At 38.6% G+C, this 17,847-nt stretch overlaps 1 protein-coding gene across 18 annotated transcripts in view; it reads left to right on the top strand.

Annotated features, from left to right (window-relative positions):
- The window catches only part of Elavl2 (ELAV like RNA binding protein 2), a 133,298-nt gene that overhangs the window by 57,139 nt on the left and 58,312 nt on the right, over positions 1-17,847 (top strand). For 10 of the 18 annotated variants that reach the window (XM_076564504.1, XM_076564497.1, XM_015992845.3 and 7 more), the window contains exon 2: positions 10,475-10,718. In XM_076564504.1, the coding sequence (XP_076420619.1) occupies positions 10,490-10,718 (229 nt within the window). In that variant the 5' untranslated portion in view covers positions 10,475-10,489. Of the gene's footprint in view, positions 1-7,684; positions 7,776-10,474; positions 10,719-17,847 lie in introns of all 18 variants that reach the window. The other 8 variants (XM_042271403.2, XM_015992838.3, XM_076564495.1 and 5 more) reach the window with 3 other exon arrangements.

Below are 17,847 nucleotides of genomic sequence, written 5' to 3'. Positions count from 1 at the left end.
TGTTTGCCTGTTAAGAGGGATATCTGGACCCATGTGAGTGGTGGGATCAGTAAAGTGTGAGGTTAAGAAGTGTTTTCCTGTTTTGTAGTGTACAGCATCACTCATTTGAGCTTTAACTCTTGTGTACATTCTTAGGCAGCAGATTAGCTAGAAATGTCTTTGGGATGCTCTCCCTCTGTACTGTCCACCATTGGAATTACAAATAAAAATACCATGTTAATTGAATGCAAATTCTTGAAATGTTGTAAATAGCTGGGAGTTTAAGTACCATAACAAGTCACAGATGTACTTAAGCCTTTTTTTCCTAGCTGGGATGTTGGTTTTAAAGAATTATGCCATTAGGGAGTCAGCAAGAGAGCTAAACCAAAGGAAATAAATAACTTCCTTGGTGTGAATCTTGCTTTTGAAGATGCCTCAACTTACCTTGCTAAGTAATTCATAGTTCTATGTCTAAATCGAATGCATACGCCCCTTGGGACTTTACACAATTTAAAAGAAAAGCATTACATAGGTAAATATCAGTACGTGAGATGATTTGGTCCACTTTTCAGAGTTGAGGGTTGAGGGTATATGGATCACCATGGACAAGGAAGCAGGGAGGACATTGCTCTGCTCTCTATGATGCCTTAATGCAGTGTAAGGCTTGTGTGTCCTAGGATAGTATCTCTGGCTTCAGTTTTTTTGAAGTCCTACAGAAATATTTGTAACCTTGCAGTATTACTAAGAAAATAAGATATACCTTGTTCAATCAACTGACATTTCAGATACTTCCTTTATTTTGTTATAAACGGCTTGGAGTTAAACACTAGCTATAGCATTTTTTTTAAGTTCTTTTAAATGACAGTGAAAAGTAAAATGTTACCCCAAGTGGCCAGATGGAGAGCTATGGCCCTTTCTAACAGTTGTGAGTTAAAAAGTGGTATTTCTGTCCGTAAGCCTTCCTTGTCTTTTATATTCCCTTTAAGATTAAGTATTCCTCCTGTTCTGGAGCTCAATTATGACAGAGCATTTCAGTGTCTCTATCTTACAGACGAACTATGTTTTTAGCCTACCTTATGAAAACACTCAACTACTGGGATTAATTTGAGGATTTCCAATCAGCCTTTCACAATGTGTTCTACCCTAAGGGAGTTCCTGATAGCTGTGATTTCTGTGGAAGAATGTGAAGTTAATCCAATTTCTGTGCTGATTACTATGTGAACTGTCTTAATTTAGCAGTTCACATCTATCTGCCTATATAAAACAACCCTGCTACAGAAATGGAAGGTGAAATTGACTTTATTCTCATTATACTTATGTTCCCTTTTAGATTCTGCAGCCAAATAATGGCTTGGAAATTAACTAGGCCCACTGAGGTTGGGATGAAAGAATGAGGTGGCAATGATTCATCACCAGAAGTTAACGGTTTAGTATATTCCATGCTGTAACCAAGACCCAGCTAATCTACAACTTAATTTCACTATTCTACAGCAGGGCAAATGGCCCTGTTGAAGAGTGTGCTTCCACTTCAGAAAATGCCATTTTTAATTTTTAAACTTTAGGGGAGAACAGATTTTTCTTGTTTTTGAATCTTGACTGATTAAAATGGACTCATAATACAGATCAACTGTTGTGGAATGGTAGTGCTTTAAGGTCAGGTCTCACAAAGTAGCCCAGGATGCCTTCGAACTCTTCCTGGTCCTTATACTTAGCCACGAGGACTGGGGTTGCAGATGTCCGCAAACATGCTGCATGGCTTTAGTTCAACCATTAAAATTAAATGGTTGTTGATTTTACATTTGCTATAAATGAATTGAATACTGAATTCTTGCTTGAAGAATCCACTGTAAAGAATACTTGCAGAGAATAGCTTGATTTAATACCCGGTTTTTATGCTGGGTTTCCTGAGACTCTTTTCCTTCTCTTTAAGGTTCTGCTCTCTATATAGAAACCTTTCTCTGTTTATTAATCTTGTATTCTTAGTCCCTAGCACATGATAAATGTTTTGGCGATTTGTTTGAATGTAAACTGGCTTTGTTTTGTTTTGATTTTTTTTTTATGATGGATTTAAGCAATTTGCTGATATAATTTAAATGTAGCCCTTGAGCTATATGCTTTCTCCTAAACATATCTAGGATCTGATGGTTTCCCCTGACAATACCTTGGTCAGAGTCACTGCCGTCCTTACATGCCTGAGTTATTGTGGCAGCTCCTTGCCTGGCTTAACTGCTTAACCCACACAGTTATCCTCACAGAAGCCTCATGCTACTCTTTGACTTGAAACCTTCATGTGGTTTCTTTTCTTCCGATGGCCTTCAAGGTCCTATGTAGTCTGGCCTCATCGCCTCTTTGACGGGTCTCTCTAGTGTATCTCTTTCCTTACTGTTCTGCACAGCAGCCTAACTTTGACCTCCCTGGAATATTTTTCTTGGTAGTCTAGTGGAGACAACAGTTATTTTCAGTTACATTCCCAAATTGCTGTAACATAACAAGTAGCAGAACACAGCACATCTCACTGCTGGACAGCACTGTAAGTCAGAAGTCCACTCAAAGTAGATCTGAGACAGCCAAGGGAAAGTTCCCCCAGGAGGCTTTAGGGGAAAATATTTCCTCATCTGTTCTACTTACAAGGGGCTGGCTGTGAGGTCCTTCTGATCCTGTGATTTCTGGACAGTGTGACTTTCCCACTTCCTGCTTTGACTTGTAAGAATCATTGCTAATCCTCTGCAACCACCTGGATAATATAGGACAATCTAATGTTTATAAGATCAGTTGATTAGCAAACTTAATTCTACTGTGTAACATGACTTAGGACTGAGGAGAGAGTGGGATGTTGGACATTTTAGAGAGACTTTTATTCTCCCCATGCAGTAGCCAGGTCACTTCTCTTTGAAACCTTGGCTCAAAACTTATCTTCTCAATGAGACCTGTTTATTCCTTGAGACTGCCACCATTATTTCCAGTCTACTTCCTCTGCTCTGCATTTTCACAAATTTCAGAGCATGCTTTTTCTCTATCTAATAGACCACTTTCCTATATGTGTTTCTTCTTGCTCAGCTGTACACATCTCCCATTGCGTGTGTGTGCGCCCTGGTACTTCCTTCTTGTAGTCAGTTCCTCAAGTACCTAAAGCTTCCCTTAGATCCTAGAAGGTGCATGAAGATGTTTGTTGAATGGACGAGCAGGATTGGAATGGTGAACAGATCTTTTTAATTGGATCTTTATTTTCCCATTGGCTAACATGATTGACTGTAATAAGCTTAGAACAAAGGGAAGGATTTGGGGCCCTGTACTCATCTTAATCCACAAACCTCAGAGCCTTTAATCCTGTCAGCTCTGGAACTCCAAACCTACAGACTGATATCAAGAGAGACTTGTTTGTATGTAGAAGCTGTAAAGGCCAAGAGACAGTATTATCTGCTAAGGAAAGTTTCTTGTGGTATTCCTGCAGCTAGTTGGTCTTTTGGTAAGCTCAAGGCCGCATATCTGAGTCTGAGGTTGAGGAATTCATGGAGCTGAAGAGATAAAGTGGTATAAGGTAGAGAGTTGATGGAAGTTTGATGATCCTGCAGACTCTATGAAACAAAGAACTTTGTAGAGAACACACTAACTGTTGTTCATTCTTGTGACTCATGGCTTATCTCTGGTTTCAAAGCTTGGTTGAATATTCTTGTTTACTTGAGTAAACACAGCAATGTATCATGAACATGTCGTTGTAAGGATTTCAGAGGGGGATGACAAAGCATTCACTGCAGGCATGGTGACCCCCAGACAGGTGACCCCATCTGTCCTCAGGATACTTATTCTGCTCTCATCCTGCATGTCACTGCCTACTTTGTGCTCCAATTTCTTACCCTGAGTTCACTAAAGGAGGGTGTTTGATTAGGATTCCACTGCCTCCTAGCTATATCTTTTAAACTTTAGAGACAGGTGCTTTCTTTTCACCTTGTAACTTGAACTTGGTGTTTAGAGGAACTCTTAATATGCAGAGGGAAGACACTGAGCTGATTCTGCCTGGTGTGCACCTGGAGATATTGAACTTGTAGTCCCAAGTGGGTGTGGAGTCCAAGGTCATTGTATCCAAACTGGATGTTTTAGTCTGAGAGAGATGCTTGTCCTTGCCTCTAGCCATGATTCTTTTTAGAGACATCATCTGTATTTGCCTAATATTCTTTGCCAATATCAAATTAAAACCATTTAAGACCTGTGACTTAAGAATAATGGGTTTCTGAATTCCTTTGCATCAAAATCTGTTTTCTGTTTGCATTTACTCTTGGCTTTTGACCATTTTGCTAAGTGATCCCTAAATCTCGCATGGTTTGTCTCCATAACTATACTGGACAAAGGCATGGAACTTACCTGTGCAATGTTTCAGGATTTGTTTTGACTTTGGTATTATTTTATAGATGGCAAGTTGAAATGACAGGTTCTTGAGGTCAAAGTCACACAACTGATCACTTCAGAAATAAATGATTTCCTTTGCTGAACCATGTAACAGGAATTTGGATTTCAGTGGGTGGGAGTGGCTGGTAGAATGCACCCAAATTGGAAAATATGCTTTCATTGTTGTGTTTACTGTGAATACGTTAAGTGGGATAGAGAAACAAGCTATTGAGTTTGCATGTATTCAGGACAGTGTGCTTCACACCCTTTCAGTCCCTGAGTTTTGAAGGAATTGCTCCTGTTCTTTCCTTGTACGGATCCTTCAAAGGGAGTGGGGTGATCTTAGAGGAGATTCATGAGCAAAGCAAGAGAGTAAGGCACTGGGCTTGTCTGAAGGACAAGCAGGGCTCAGATGTCCAAGGTTGCTAAAAGTAAAGAATGCAGAGTGCTCAGTTTCTGTATCAAATATCTAGTGTTTGATTAGACAGACAGAAGGTGGCTGTTGATGGCTTAGGAAAAGCTTCCTAGAGAAGCTGGTGTGAATTAGGATGAGGAAGCACTTTTGGAGAGGCTGTAAATAACTTGGGTTCTTCGGAGGAAGTATGAGCCTACATCAGTTTTATTTAATTCCCCACCCCCTTAATGTGGTAGTTAGCAAACCCTAGGACTTAGCTCATGATAGATCAGTGCTGTACCCCTGAAGCAAATTCCCAGCCTGGGAATTGGTACCAGGATGGTGAACATAGCAATGGAGGGGGATGTTAGGGCAGACTGAACCAGCCTTACTGCTATGACTGACTTGTGCACTTCTGGTCTCTGTATTGGGTAGTGTTGAGGCTTTAGAATCCTTTTTCCTAGCTTGGTCATAACACCAGGTGAACTTAGTGAGAATTCTCAGGATATTTTTAAGGTATTTTTGACTAGAGTCTGTCCTACATGGTGGCTGTCTGGAAGAGGTTTTAAAATAGCAAAGCTGATTACCTCAGTTTTCAGAATGTTTTTGTTGTTCTGTTTTTAAACTAGGGAGATTAGAAAATGGAGACTTTTCATGTTTTCATATGTGGTCAGGAAACTGGTGGGCTAATTTCTCATATTCTTACTGTTGCCAGATAAGAGAAATAAAGTGATAGTTTTGATCTCAGTACACAGTCATGTTAGCATGAAGTACATGCAATTGAAAGAAACAAAAAAAGGGGGAGGGTTAAACAAATGTGGAAAGCTTGAGTGCCTGTTGTAGGTAAACTATACAACCATGAAAAGATAAAGGCTACCTTCCTCCCTTCCCCGTGAGAACCATGCTCCCATCAAACTGTTCCTCACCATTATCTCTTGTAGCTCAGTGCAAGTATAGAATATTCTAGATTAATCTATGAGAGTGTCTTTTCATAAGTTATTGCCCTGAGAATAACAGGACGAAAAGCAGTCTGACTTGGCACGATTGATGTCTAAATTAAGAGGTGAACATATATGAAACATTATTTTTTTTAAGCTTTAAAATTAATGGCTCTGTTTCACTGGAATGTGGCCTTTTTTCCTTTCCAACAAGCCTCAGAGCCAGTGGATTCTATAAATAGTGCACAGCCGGGTTGTCTGTGGTAGATTGAGTGGAGCAGAATCACCTGTCCTTAAGTGAAGGGGAAGTAGCTTTACATTTTTAGTAACTGGATTGTTGGCCAGCATAAAGGTAAGGGCCATGTGAGCAGCTTATTTATAACTTCCCATAAAGGTGTGTGTCTGCCTCAAGCGGAGAGACTGTCTGGGTGCTGGGAACGTAAAAGTGCAGTGGAATCACTTTCCATCAGCAGCCTTTCCAACTTAGTCGTTCAGTAGAGACTGCTTGCATCCCTGGGGCCTTGCAAAGGAGGGGTGTCAGGAGATCAGCTCGTTAGTGTTGTCTCCTATGGAAGACGGGATGAGGGCATTGAATCCGGTTTTATCTGTGATTTTAGGGAAGGAGGAATATATGGATATTAACTCCTGAATGTATCCTGGATATTCATCTTGTGTTGGTTTAACCTGTTGGGTGTGGTTGCCCTGCTCCACCACTGGGCTCTTGTCAACCCGTTTCATGGTTATAAACACTTGACTCTCTCAGGTTAACTGTAAGATGAACTGTAAGATTAAGAACACAGGGTCAGACTGACTTCTCTGGCTACAGTGGGAGAAAGAACAGCCTAACATTTTCATGCATCCAGCCAGTAGTCTTTAAGTCCTTTTATAGATGCCAGAGTCCACTCCATGTTTGCATTCCATGGGGATCATGTACAACCAGGTTTTCAACTCTGAAGCTGAAAACTTGAAATTACTAATGTAAGGGGACTTTTTTTTTTTTTCAGCCTTCCTTTGTTCATTATTGTTTCCAAGCCTGAGTTTTCTGATTGCTACATTGGTCATTTTAAACATGTAGTGGATGTACATAGCTAAAAAGTAAACTTCGGCCTTTGGGCCACTAGCACAGCTCTTTTTAGTTTTCAGGCACATTGAAGTAAGGAATAAACAGCCCAGTAATGCTATTGGTGGTCCCATGGCAGCACTCATTTCAAAGCATGCTGGGTTCACAATTTACATATTATGAAAATGTTCCTTTGATTTCCTTCAGGGACAAAGCTGACATCCTATGCAATTATTACTCCTCCCCACCCCACCCCACCCTAAAACCTATTTATTGGTCCAGTTCTTTCAATTAAAAGATGCCGGTTTATTACCTCTTAGTATATGTAAACTGTTTTTGGTGAAACTGGTAGAGACTAGTTTCACTGTAGTGTCAGAATAACCACAGGGGGCTTGGATTCCCTTTTAATTTGGAGTCCCAGGATTAAGGATCATTTGTAGTGTAATGTAACAGTATGGGCAAATACAGCTTCACTTCATGCCCCCTTTGATATTTAGGGGAGAGAGTGCTTTTGTGCAAAGCAATCACTTATGAATCGCTTGACTGCTTTTCTCACTAAAATTTCACTCGCATTTCCTCCCTTCTCCCACATCCCTAAGAGAGGACTGCATGTAGTATTTTCATTTTATTTAATTAAAAAAATTTTTTGAAATGGAATTTAAGGTAGTTTTTAAAGATAGATGCCGAGATAATTAGTTAATATTGTTTTAAAATCAGGTTTTTAATTACAAATACTTACATTTATGCAAGAAAACTATATGTGGAAATAAATTTGGAAGGATTAGATTGGAATTGCCTCAAATTCAATTAAGCCCCACTGCATGGCCGTGCTGGGAGTATGAAGACAGTCACTGTAAATCTGTGCAAGCTGACGTGTTACATTACCTTGCTCTAATCTAACGTATGGTACTTTTTGTGTCCATATTGCAGACGGCAACTCCAAACTAACATGGCAGTCAGACTGTGTGATGTGGCTTCTCTGCTTAGAAGCGGTTCGTGGGCAGCAGAGCCTTGGACCGGGGTCTGTGGGATTTTTCTTAAATTCTGTAGGCTACTTTTTTTTTAGCATGTTGCAGAAGTGCCGAGGCCATACCAAACACTTGAACCTTTAATTTGGCATACTAATCGTTCTTACCTACTATGGTATGGCCATCATTAAGAATGTTAAAGCACATTGCAATTTTAACCGTGGCGGTAGATGTAGATCAGAACCATGCTGTTGTTATATGTAACTGAAATAATCGAAATTAGGATTTAGTGCAGACTCAAAAGAGTGACAAGCTTGTTTGAAAAAACAAAAACAAACAAAAGTTTTGGTATGGTCTGAATACTAAGTTACCATAATTCTTTACATTCTGTTTACTATGTATTTTTTTGGTTACTACATTTTGAAGTTATTTACAATTCCTGATGCTAAAAAAATTTTGAAATTGTAAATCTGGCTGAAAATTATTTGCCCAGTAACTGTTGGAAGACTGTGCATTCTGTGAACAGTTGTGTTGAGCCTATCAATGGAATATGCATTATTTGGAAAATATAGCACATTAGTATCATTTTATTCAGAGCAGATGGTCCTATAGCTGAGAGATGCTGTGATTCTCAGTGCACACAGCCTACTGCAGCTGTTCACTTGAATGTTGGCTTAGGAGCTCATTCTTGCCACCTGAACGTGGAAATAAATGTGCAATTAAGTGAGAGTGTTTGTTGTCCTTATTAAACCCTGTTAATTTCAGTCAATGAACATTTATATTTCATACAACATCCCAATGAGCTCTAGTCCAAATCTCACATTTGGGGTTCTTGTACTTTGTGTACATACCCTAACTTGAGTGGTGGTTTATTTGACTAGGCCTTGGCCACTCTCCTCTTGCAGGTCATTTTTTTATAGTTGTGGAGCAGAGGTAGCCCTACGAGAATTTTGCTGTGAAAAGAGTAATTCACAACTGACCCACAAACTGGAACAGTCACACTTGTATTAACAAAATCTGAAGCCTCCCTTCTCATTTTCCAGTACTTTGACAATTATAATATCTTGAAATATTTTGATTTTTTTCTACATAAATCCAAAGATTTATTTATTACTCTTTAAGTATTCACTGAGAATACTTTCCCAAGAAAAGTAGTTTAAAACTTTATTGGGGCGGGGGGGATTGTTTCTTCGGAAAAGAAATGAAGCTATTGAAAGGTTACAACTTATTTGACTATTTCCTGACTACTCTGCTCGAGTCTGTTTTTATCCCCACAGCACTGATTCTTGTCCAGTCTTGACCAGTCTGGAGCTGGTCAGTTGACCAGTCTGTCTGGTGCTGCTTTCTTATGTAAACATCTCATGGCAATAGAGATTTTATATCTGTAGATGTACCCTTTTATTTTTCTTAGGCAATTTGAATTTGAAAAGACATTTTCCCTATTCCCTTAATAACCAGCCATCTTTCCCTTCTACTTTGCTTTTTTTTCTTTTATCAAATTCTTTGCCTTTCCTATGTTAAAGCCTCCTAAAGCTAGCATGCTCTTGTTCAGAGTTGTCAGGTTTGAGCAGTTCTTTGGGGAGCTGAGAGGTGTATTGGATGAGACAGAGTGTAATCTTTTCATTGATGCTTTGAGTTTTGGATTCCCCCATAGTCTTGGCTGTCCAAAGTTGGACAGTTATTAGAAAATGCTTTTGGAAAACTTGGGGGTTGTGGTTTGTGACTCTTTTGTTCAAAGACCATCACATTGGTTTTAGGAGACGTATCTCAAATTGTATAATAACTGATTTTTAGAGAAGTTGGAACTTGTGAGGAAATTTCCCCCTATGCTGCTATTCATCTGCTGTTTGGTTTATGGACACCTTATTACTTGCACTCTCAACAGCCTTGGGCTGGCCTGTTTGGAGAAGTTGGTGTATTTATATTGTTATGTTGCTTTGGTGAACTGGATATGTGTTTTTGGTCTTAAAATTAGAGTCAAGGCAAAATATTATCCTGAATTTTGTGGATTCTGTTTTGATGCTATAGATTAGTTACTTAGTGGTGGTCACCAGCTGCCAAATTGACAAGAATGGCCGAATAGTCTACAAATGTAGACAGAATATTCATAGCTCTACTCCCAAGCTAACCTACCCTTTCACTCCTGAACATATAACATCTATTTTTTTTATTTCTTACCAATGATAGAGGTACAGAATAATGTTAATCAAAAACATTTCAGTATGTAACCAAAACAGTACATGTTGACAATTTTATTTTTGAAAGTACCTTTGCTCCTTGATTTTAATGGATGCCTGTCAGTCTTAGATAATTGACTCTTACGAACTGAAGAATCCTCTTCAGAGTTAATATGTCATTTTTTTTTTCGTTTGTTTTGGCAGCATGTTAAGTATTTTTATTTTTAGTCAGGACACAGTTCTGTGCCCTTTGGTATTAAATTGCTTCCTCTGTGGACACCGCAGGTGAGTTGAGGGTATATGTCTAGTCTCAGGATATGAGTCTAGAAGATGTTTAAGATTGAAATTGTGCTTATGTGCATGTATGGAATATGTATGTGGAAGTATAATTGTAGTCTTAAATTGAATAGCTTAATATGAAATACAATTAGTGTAGGTGCTGCACTTTTTGCTGGAGCTTTATTGTAATTTCAGCAGAACGACTTTGTTTAGTGACAAGTGTTTAACTCTTGGGTGGAATCTCAAATAGCTTGTGAAATATGAATTCTGACATTTCTTATTTTCTCTGTTTTTAGCAGGTAATTGCTGCCATGGAAACACAACTGTCTAATGGGCCAACTTGCAATAACACAGCCAATGGTCCAACCACTGTAAACAACAACTGCTCCTCACCAGTCGACTCCGGGAACACGGAGGACAGCAAGACCAACCTAATAGTCAACTACCTTCCTCAGAACATGACACAAGAGGAGCTGAAGAGTCTTTTTGGGAGCATTGGTGAGATAGAGTCCTGTAAGCTTGTAAGAGACAAAATAACAGGTATGCATTTTTATGTAGATGGGTGAAATGTAAAGAACCATGGGTCAGGGTATGAGACAATAACTTTGTATGTATAAATCTTTCAGTGCTGAAGCTTGACATACCTAGATTTTCTGTTATGGTATAAGCAATATGAAACTAGTGTTAAGGGTTTCTTTTAAACCATAAAATGCTTTTGGGGGCTGTCTTTGATTTGATTTTATATCATTACTATTATTTTCTTTTTTTTGCTGTTTTTTTAAAGACAGGGTCTCACTCTAGTACAAGTTGGCCTGCAGCTCACTATGTGGTCCATGCTGACTTTGAATTTGTAGTAGTCCAATATTAGCGTGCTGAGTGCTGAGATTGCAGTTGTGAGCTACCATGCCTTGATAGCAGTATGTATTTTAACTGGACTATGACTATATTCTGGGACAGTGCTTTTGGAAAAACATGTGTGTGATAGCAATGTTCAGGTTAACCTTTGTTTTTTCAGTACCCCTGACCTTACATAACTGAGCATTTCAACAGTAGCTATAAGGAGAATATTTTGTTTTAGAAAGAAGGTGGGAAAACCCTTATGATAGTCTTTGCTTTGGTCCTTGTGCTTATAATATGTATGATAAAGTACTGGCTAATACCTTTTCACTATCTAAACAATTGCACTGATAGAATTAGAGACTAATGGGACTTTATGTTATATTCCTTGACAAGGAAAGAATATGTGGCATGAGCATCCTTTTTATTGTAAAGATGAAGAGAAAAGGGTGAGAAATTGGGCCTAAGTGATGGCCCGTTTGGCTGAATTTGAGTACTATGTATTTGAAAAATCTCAGTATGCTTTTTTTTAAAACAATTGAGTAAATTCTTATTTAAACTCGAACCTATTTAACAAGCATGTTCTTGGGACAGAGGTTAATGTTTCCTACTAGAATTGTTTTAAAATGCTAAAACCAAATGACATTAAGTATAGATAGACCTTGTAGGTCTTTCATGTAGTGAAATTTGGTGGAGCATCAGTTGCTTTATGCAGTTTATAAACAAACTGACCAACTAAGTTTTTGTTTGGTTGTTTTTTTGTTTTTTTCATGACAGTTCCTCTGTGTTGTCCTGGCTTGTCCTGGAACTTGCTCTGTAGACCAGGCTGCCAGGCTGGCCTTGAATTCAGAGAGATCCACCTGCCTCTGCCTCCAGAGTGCTGAGATTAAAGGTGTGTGCCACCATTTCCTGGCCAGACTATTTGAAATGAATAAATGTTCCTTAAAAGTGGTATGAATGATGGGGCCAGAGTTTGACTGCTTAACTGGTCATGTGACCATGGACAAGTTAGTTCTTGGCTTCACCTCTGGTTAATTTAAATTGAGGGCATCAATCATACTGGGGTCATTTAGGACTAGTTGAGATGATACTTTGAGCAGCTCTGTAATCGAGGCCTTGGTACTCATTTTTTAAAGATCTTTAAGTGCCTGGATTCAATGTCTGTGTTTGAGCCTCACTGTTCTGTTCCCTGATGTTACAGATTGAAGGCCACAGATAGCTTATCTGTTCCCATGAGATTAAAAAGAAATCCGTTGCTTACAATACATACTGACTAATCCTGTTTTTAGCTAATTATGTTGCTTCTGGGTTCACCATATTACCAGGAGAACTCAAACTCAAGTGGATCACATTTTCCTTCAGTCCTTTGTCTGTGTGTGTTGGGAGTAGCACATAATGGGGATTGAACCAGTGTCTTCATGCACACCGTAGGCAAGGGCCTATCCTGAGCTACATTCCTGTCCATTTTCAAGTTTCATTTGCAAACTGAGAACTAGCAGTATATCAAATTAATAGATTTTGAAAGTTGGGAAAGGTAGAAAACAATTCTGTCCCCTATATTGGATTTTACCTTTAATTTTTTTAGTAAAGCTATTTTTTTGCTTGTGGATTTTTTTAGGCTACTTGAAATAAGTAGTAAAGTATGATAAATGGCATGCAGGCTATAATATCAATTTCTGTGATTTCTAGTTCGATTGCTTGGTGGCAACCCTACCATTATAAGATGAAGATGCTTGAGTAGTGTATAAAAAATCACATTTCTTTTTTTATGATACTGGGAGTGGTAAGTGAAAATATTAAATAACTCATCCATCTTTCATATTAGACATTTGCCACAGAAAGCATCTTAGGGGATTTTCCACATCTTATCCCTGGGCAGACTTGAATCATCTTATTCTTCCATAAGCTCTTTACAGGGCTGTTATGTAGCATAATGGGGTAAATTTGAGTTCTGAGTCTTCATATCTGTGCACTGTTAGGATTCAGTGTGGTACGCAGTGGTAATGGAAACATGTGACTTACCTCAGACATACAGATGTTGAAATGGAAATGATTCTTGAGGTCCCTCTGCTTTATTTTCTTGCAGTAATGGAGATTTCTAGGATAGTATAATTTCTATTAAAATATCAGGTAAGCCTATGAACTCACAGTGGTGTGCAAAACCAGTGCAAGCCCACGCTAGACCAAATCCAGCATGGAGAAGGGAGTTAGGCACACAATCCCACCCCTACCTTGAGTGATTTGTGGTTGTTAGCTACTGAGAAAATAAGGGCCAGTTTTCTCTAAGAGTGTAGCTTCTGGTAAGTCAACTACACTCCAGTAGAAGACCACCATATATGTAAGAATATTTTGGGCAAAACATATTTAAATAAAGGATTTAAAAAAAAATCTTAAAGGGTTAAAAAAAAAAAAAAGAAGGGTACAAAGTTGGGTGGATAGAAGAGGCAGGAGTTGGACCTGGGAAGACTTTTAGTGGGATGAAGATGGTGAAAATGCATTGTGTGAAACTTGAAACTCTTAAAGAACAAATAAAAACATAAAATTGGAACTGAGTGTAGTGCTCACTCCTTTAATCCCAGCACTCAGGAGGCAGAGGCATGCGGATCTTTGAGTTCAACAGCAGCCCTGGTCCACAGAATGAATTCCAGGATAGCCAAGATCTATACAGAGAATTCCTGTCTATAACTTCCCCCTCCCTGAAATAATAATAAAATAAAAACAAGTTAAAATCAGAAGGCCCAAAATATTTTCGTATGGGGTAAATTTAATATTTGCAGCAGACATCACTCTTTACACTTCAATTTTAAAATTTCCACTTGAAGTTCTTTTAATAAAGTCACTGAGAAGACAAGGAAAAAAAATTATTCAGAGAGCAAGTAGCAAGTCCAGAGAATGCCACAGCAGGCATCATAGTCACACTGTACTTTTCCAGTTCCGTTCCTTTCCTTTAAGAGAGTTTTTGGCTATGGAGCCCAGGCTGTTATGGCACTGGCCATCATCCTGCCTCAGCTTTCCAAATGCTGGGGATCACACGTATGTGGCACCGATAAAGGCTTTAAAAGCTCTCAAAATTATCTAAGCACTTCTCAGAGAGTTTAGTTTAAGGTTCTTGCCTCTTGGAATTTGATCAGTGATGATGCCTGTGTTCCTATGATGAGCACAGTGGTAGGGAAGTATAAGTCAAGAATCCATGTAGTAGGAAAGACTAGATTCAAACAGAAACTCCAGGGACCCAGAGACTTCACAGGTGTTGGTCACCCACTGTTAGGTGTAACACCTTGAATGTTAACAGAGGTTGTTTCCTCCCCTTTAGGGGGTGGTGGTAGGGCGTGTACCAGAATTCATAACTTCCTGAGAACTTTAAAGCTGTTTTTTCATCCTTGTTTATTCTACCAGAACACTGATTTTCAAACATTTTACAATGGGATTCTCTCCTCCTTTAAAAATAAATGCATTCAATCTTAACTCCTCAGAATTGAACTAGATAAATGGTATTTTATTAGTCTAATAGATACCTCTAATTTAATAGCATTTGTTTGCTGGGATGAAGTCAGTCATGGCTGACACAGGCTGTTTTGATGAATGTTAATTTGAAAATACAGCTCTGTAAATCAGTTATTATTTGGAACCCATAGAGTATCAGGTGATCAAGAAGAATTCTGAGATAAGTAGTTGACAACAGCATGTTGACCAGGCAAGTGAGTGGGTGGTAACTTTAAAAAAAAAATCCATTCTGAGCCTCTGTGTGTTTAATCATAAGGATAGTGGCAAGTCTGCATGTGTTCCCAGGCACTTTGTAGGTACCTATCTATCCTGCAGAATTTATTTTGAGATTTTTTAGAGGCTAAATTTATAAAATGACATTTGTATCAAATTTATGGAACTTTGATGAAAGTTTGCAGCATCTCTAACCATTAAAATATACCAGAGAAACTTGTGGATTTTATCAGTATATCATTAGATCTTATTATTTTTCATGTACCTTTTTTCCTTTCTAAAGGTCTAATAATATATGGATAAAATCCATAAACAAATTCATAAGCCCTTGCCCAAACCTTTGGGATAAGTTTCTGTACTGTTAATATCATACTTTGAGATGACTAATTAACTTGTCCCAAAGGTTTGGGCAAGGGCTTATGAATTTGTTCCAGACTCATTTTTTGTTGTGTACTCAAACTGGGTATTTACGTGTGTGGAGGGTGGTGGAGTGTGGTGCATCTGCTTGTGCTCGTGTGTATGTGTGTGTGTATGCACGCATGTTCCTTTGTTCTTGAATATACATGAAGGTCAGAGCAGGACATCCAAATTGTTCTCCTCGTTGTTGCCTTGAGATTGGGTCTCATTAAACTGGAAGCTTGTTTGTCAGCCTTGGTGGGCTAAATAGGGAGCTCTCAGGATCTGCCTGTCACTTAATGGTTTTTTTTAATATGGGTGCTGGAGAATTTGAACTCAAGTCTGGATCTTGAAAAACAAGTACTCTTGCCCATAGAACTCTTTCCACCCCAGTTTTAAAATACTTGTTTTTAATTCATACATATTTGTATATATACATATGAAAGTGTCTGTGTATGTATGCCTACATGAGTTTATATACAACCATGTTAATGTAGGTACCTGCAGAAGCCAGAGGACATTGGATTCTTGGGACTAGAGTTATAGGTAGTTATGAGTCACCTGATGTGGATTCTGGAAACTGAACCTCTGGTCCTCTGCAAGACCAATAAGCTTTGTTAACAGCTGAGCTTCTCTTCATCCCTAAACTAGGTATTTTTATAGAACAGTTTTTGGTGTTAGTGTTGATTAATACCCATACAAAATTACTGAAATATACACACACACACACGCACAGACGCACACACACATACACACACACACACACATGCGCACACACACTTAAGAAGTTAGATACACTATTATACCACTGTCAGAGAGGAAACTCTTCTAATCTGTTAGTTTTAATGTATGAGTACAGGAAATAAATGAAATTTGAAGTAGTACTTAGACAAAGGAATGAAAAATTATCTTAAAAAATGAAAAGTTTGGTCATCAAAAGATGATAAATTACAGTACATTGTCTAGGAAATCTACAGGGAGAATAAAATAAAGAGTTGTTTTAGTAAGGTATGTTTGTGTGAACTTGACTCATGTCTATCATTTGTAATGATCAGGGCATTCCTTTAGCTAGTGTAGGATAAGGAGCACACAGAAACTGGGGAGAACCTGTGCTTCCCTTTGGGGCAGAACAGGAGAGGGGAAGAGATCCCTTTTTGTATTTGTTGATTCTTAACCATCTTCAGCTTAAATAGTGCCTATGTAAGAGTAGACTATTTTAGGGTAATATTTGCTGGATTTCCCCCTCAGATAGGAAGCTGAATTATCTACTACATTAATTATTTTTCTATTAGTAAGATAAACTACCATGTCCAAAAAGTAATTTATGGAGGAAGAGTTTATTTTGGCTCTTAATTCTAGAGGGAGAATCCATAATGGCTGGCAAGGATGGTAAAGCTAGCTGATCACATCTCACCTGAAAGCAGGAAGCAGAGAAACAGCTGAAGTGGGATAAGTCTATAAATTCTCAACGTGTGCAAAGGTCCATGTCCTGAGAGTTAATAACTTCTCCAGTGCCACCAACTGGGGACCAGGTGTTAAAATACATGAGTCTGTGAGGGACAGCTCTCATCTAAACCATACTTACCACCTCTTCTTTATAATGTGGTACGAAATCAGCCTACTTTTGATGTTTCTTATTCACTCCCTTATAGATCTATCATAGCAGTAGCCTTTATTTTCTCACACTTCGTTGAAATTCTGAATTGCCTGGGACTGTTTTCAGGACTGTCGGGCTCTTGCCCTTGACTATTCCTGGACGGAATACTTGACCACTGAAGCTGGAGCTGTGCTTCAGAACTTGTCAGCTGCATCTGAGCTCTTTTAAGGCTAATTGACTTTCACCTGAGCATGCTGCTGCTGCTGCATTCAGTTGTGGAAACCCTCCTGTGAAAAGGTCAACTTGAACAAATATTTCCTGGCATTTTGTTTGTGAATGTCATTTGACTTGTTAGTTCTGTGTACAGTGACTTAATTTTTTACTTCTTGCCTTTTTTTTCCTTCTTCTTCTTAAAGTTTTAGAATGTTAAATTTGACATCAATTCAGGGCCCTCTTTATTAAACACACACACACACACACACACACACACACACACACACACACACACTTTAATTACGTTTTGAGGCAAGGTCTAACTGTATAGCCAGTACTGGTCTTGAACTCACCGTGTAGCCAAGGCCAGCCTCAACCACTTAGTCCTTTGGCCTCCGGCTTCTGAGTCCTGGGGATACAGATGTGCACTACCATACCCAGCTTTGTAATCAGATACCTTTTGAGGGCTTAAGCACTGGTAACCCTTCCCAGTATTGCGAAGAAACAGATTCTCAGTTAAAGGGACATATTGGGGCCATAGCTGCACAATGTTCTCTTAGGCAATGTACCACCTTCATATCAGTTTTATTTGAGGACTTACCCTAAGTGTAATGTCAGTAAATTTTCCTATTTTGTACTTTAGACCTCATTGAAGGAAAGATTTTGCAAGATAGAGTTATTTAATTTAAGCTGTATTTATGTATTCTCTATCCTCATATTAAATGGATGTGATGAGGATTTACCAAAACTTTCTATATACTACGGTTATTTAACTTGCATCTCTTCTTGATAGAGAAGATAGTTTTATTCACACTAGTTTTGAAGGTTTTATCATATAAAGTCCATTCTTAGGGGCTAGGGAGATGGTAATAGCATGAGCTGAGCAAATATGAGGACCTGAGTTCAGTT

The sequence above is a fragment of the Peromyscus maniculatus genome, chromosome 2 (assembly GCF_049852395.1).
Source record: "Peromyscus maniculatus bairdii isolate BWxNUB_F1_BW_parent chromosome 2, HU_Pman_BW_mat_3.1, whole genome shotgun sequence".
Classification (NCBI taxonomy): domain Eukaryota; kingdom Metazoa; phylum Chordata; class Mammalia; order Rodentia; family Cricetidae; genus Peromyscus; species Peromyscus maniculatus.
This window is presented reverse-complemented; position numbering and strand designations above follow the sequence as displayed.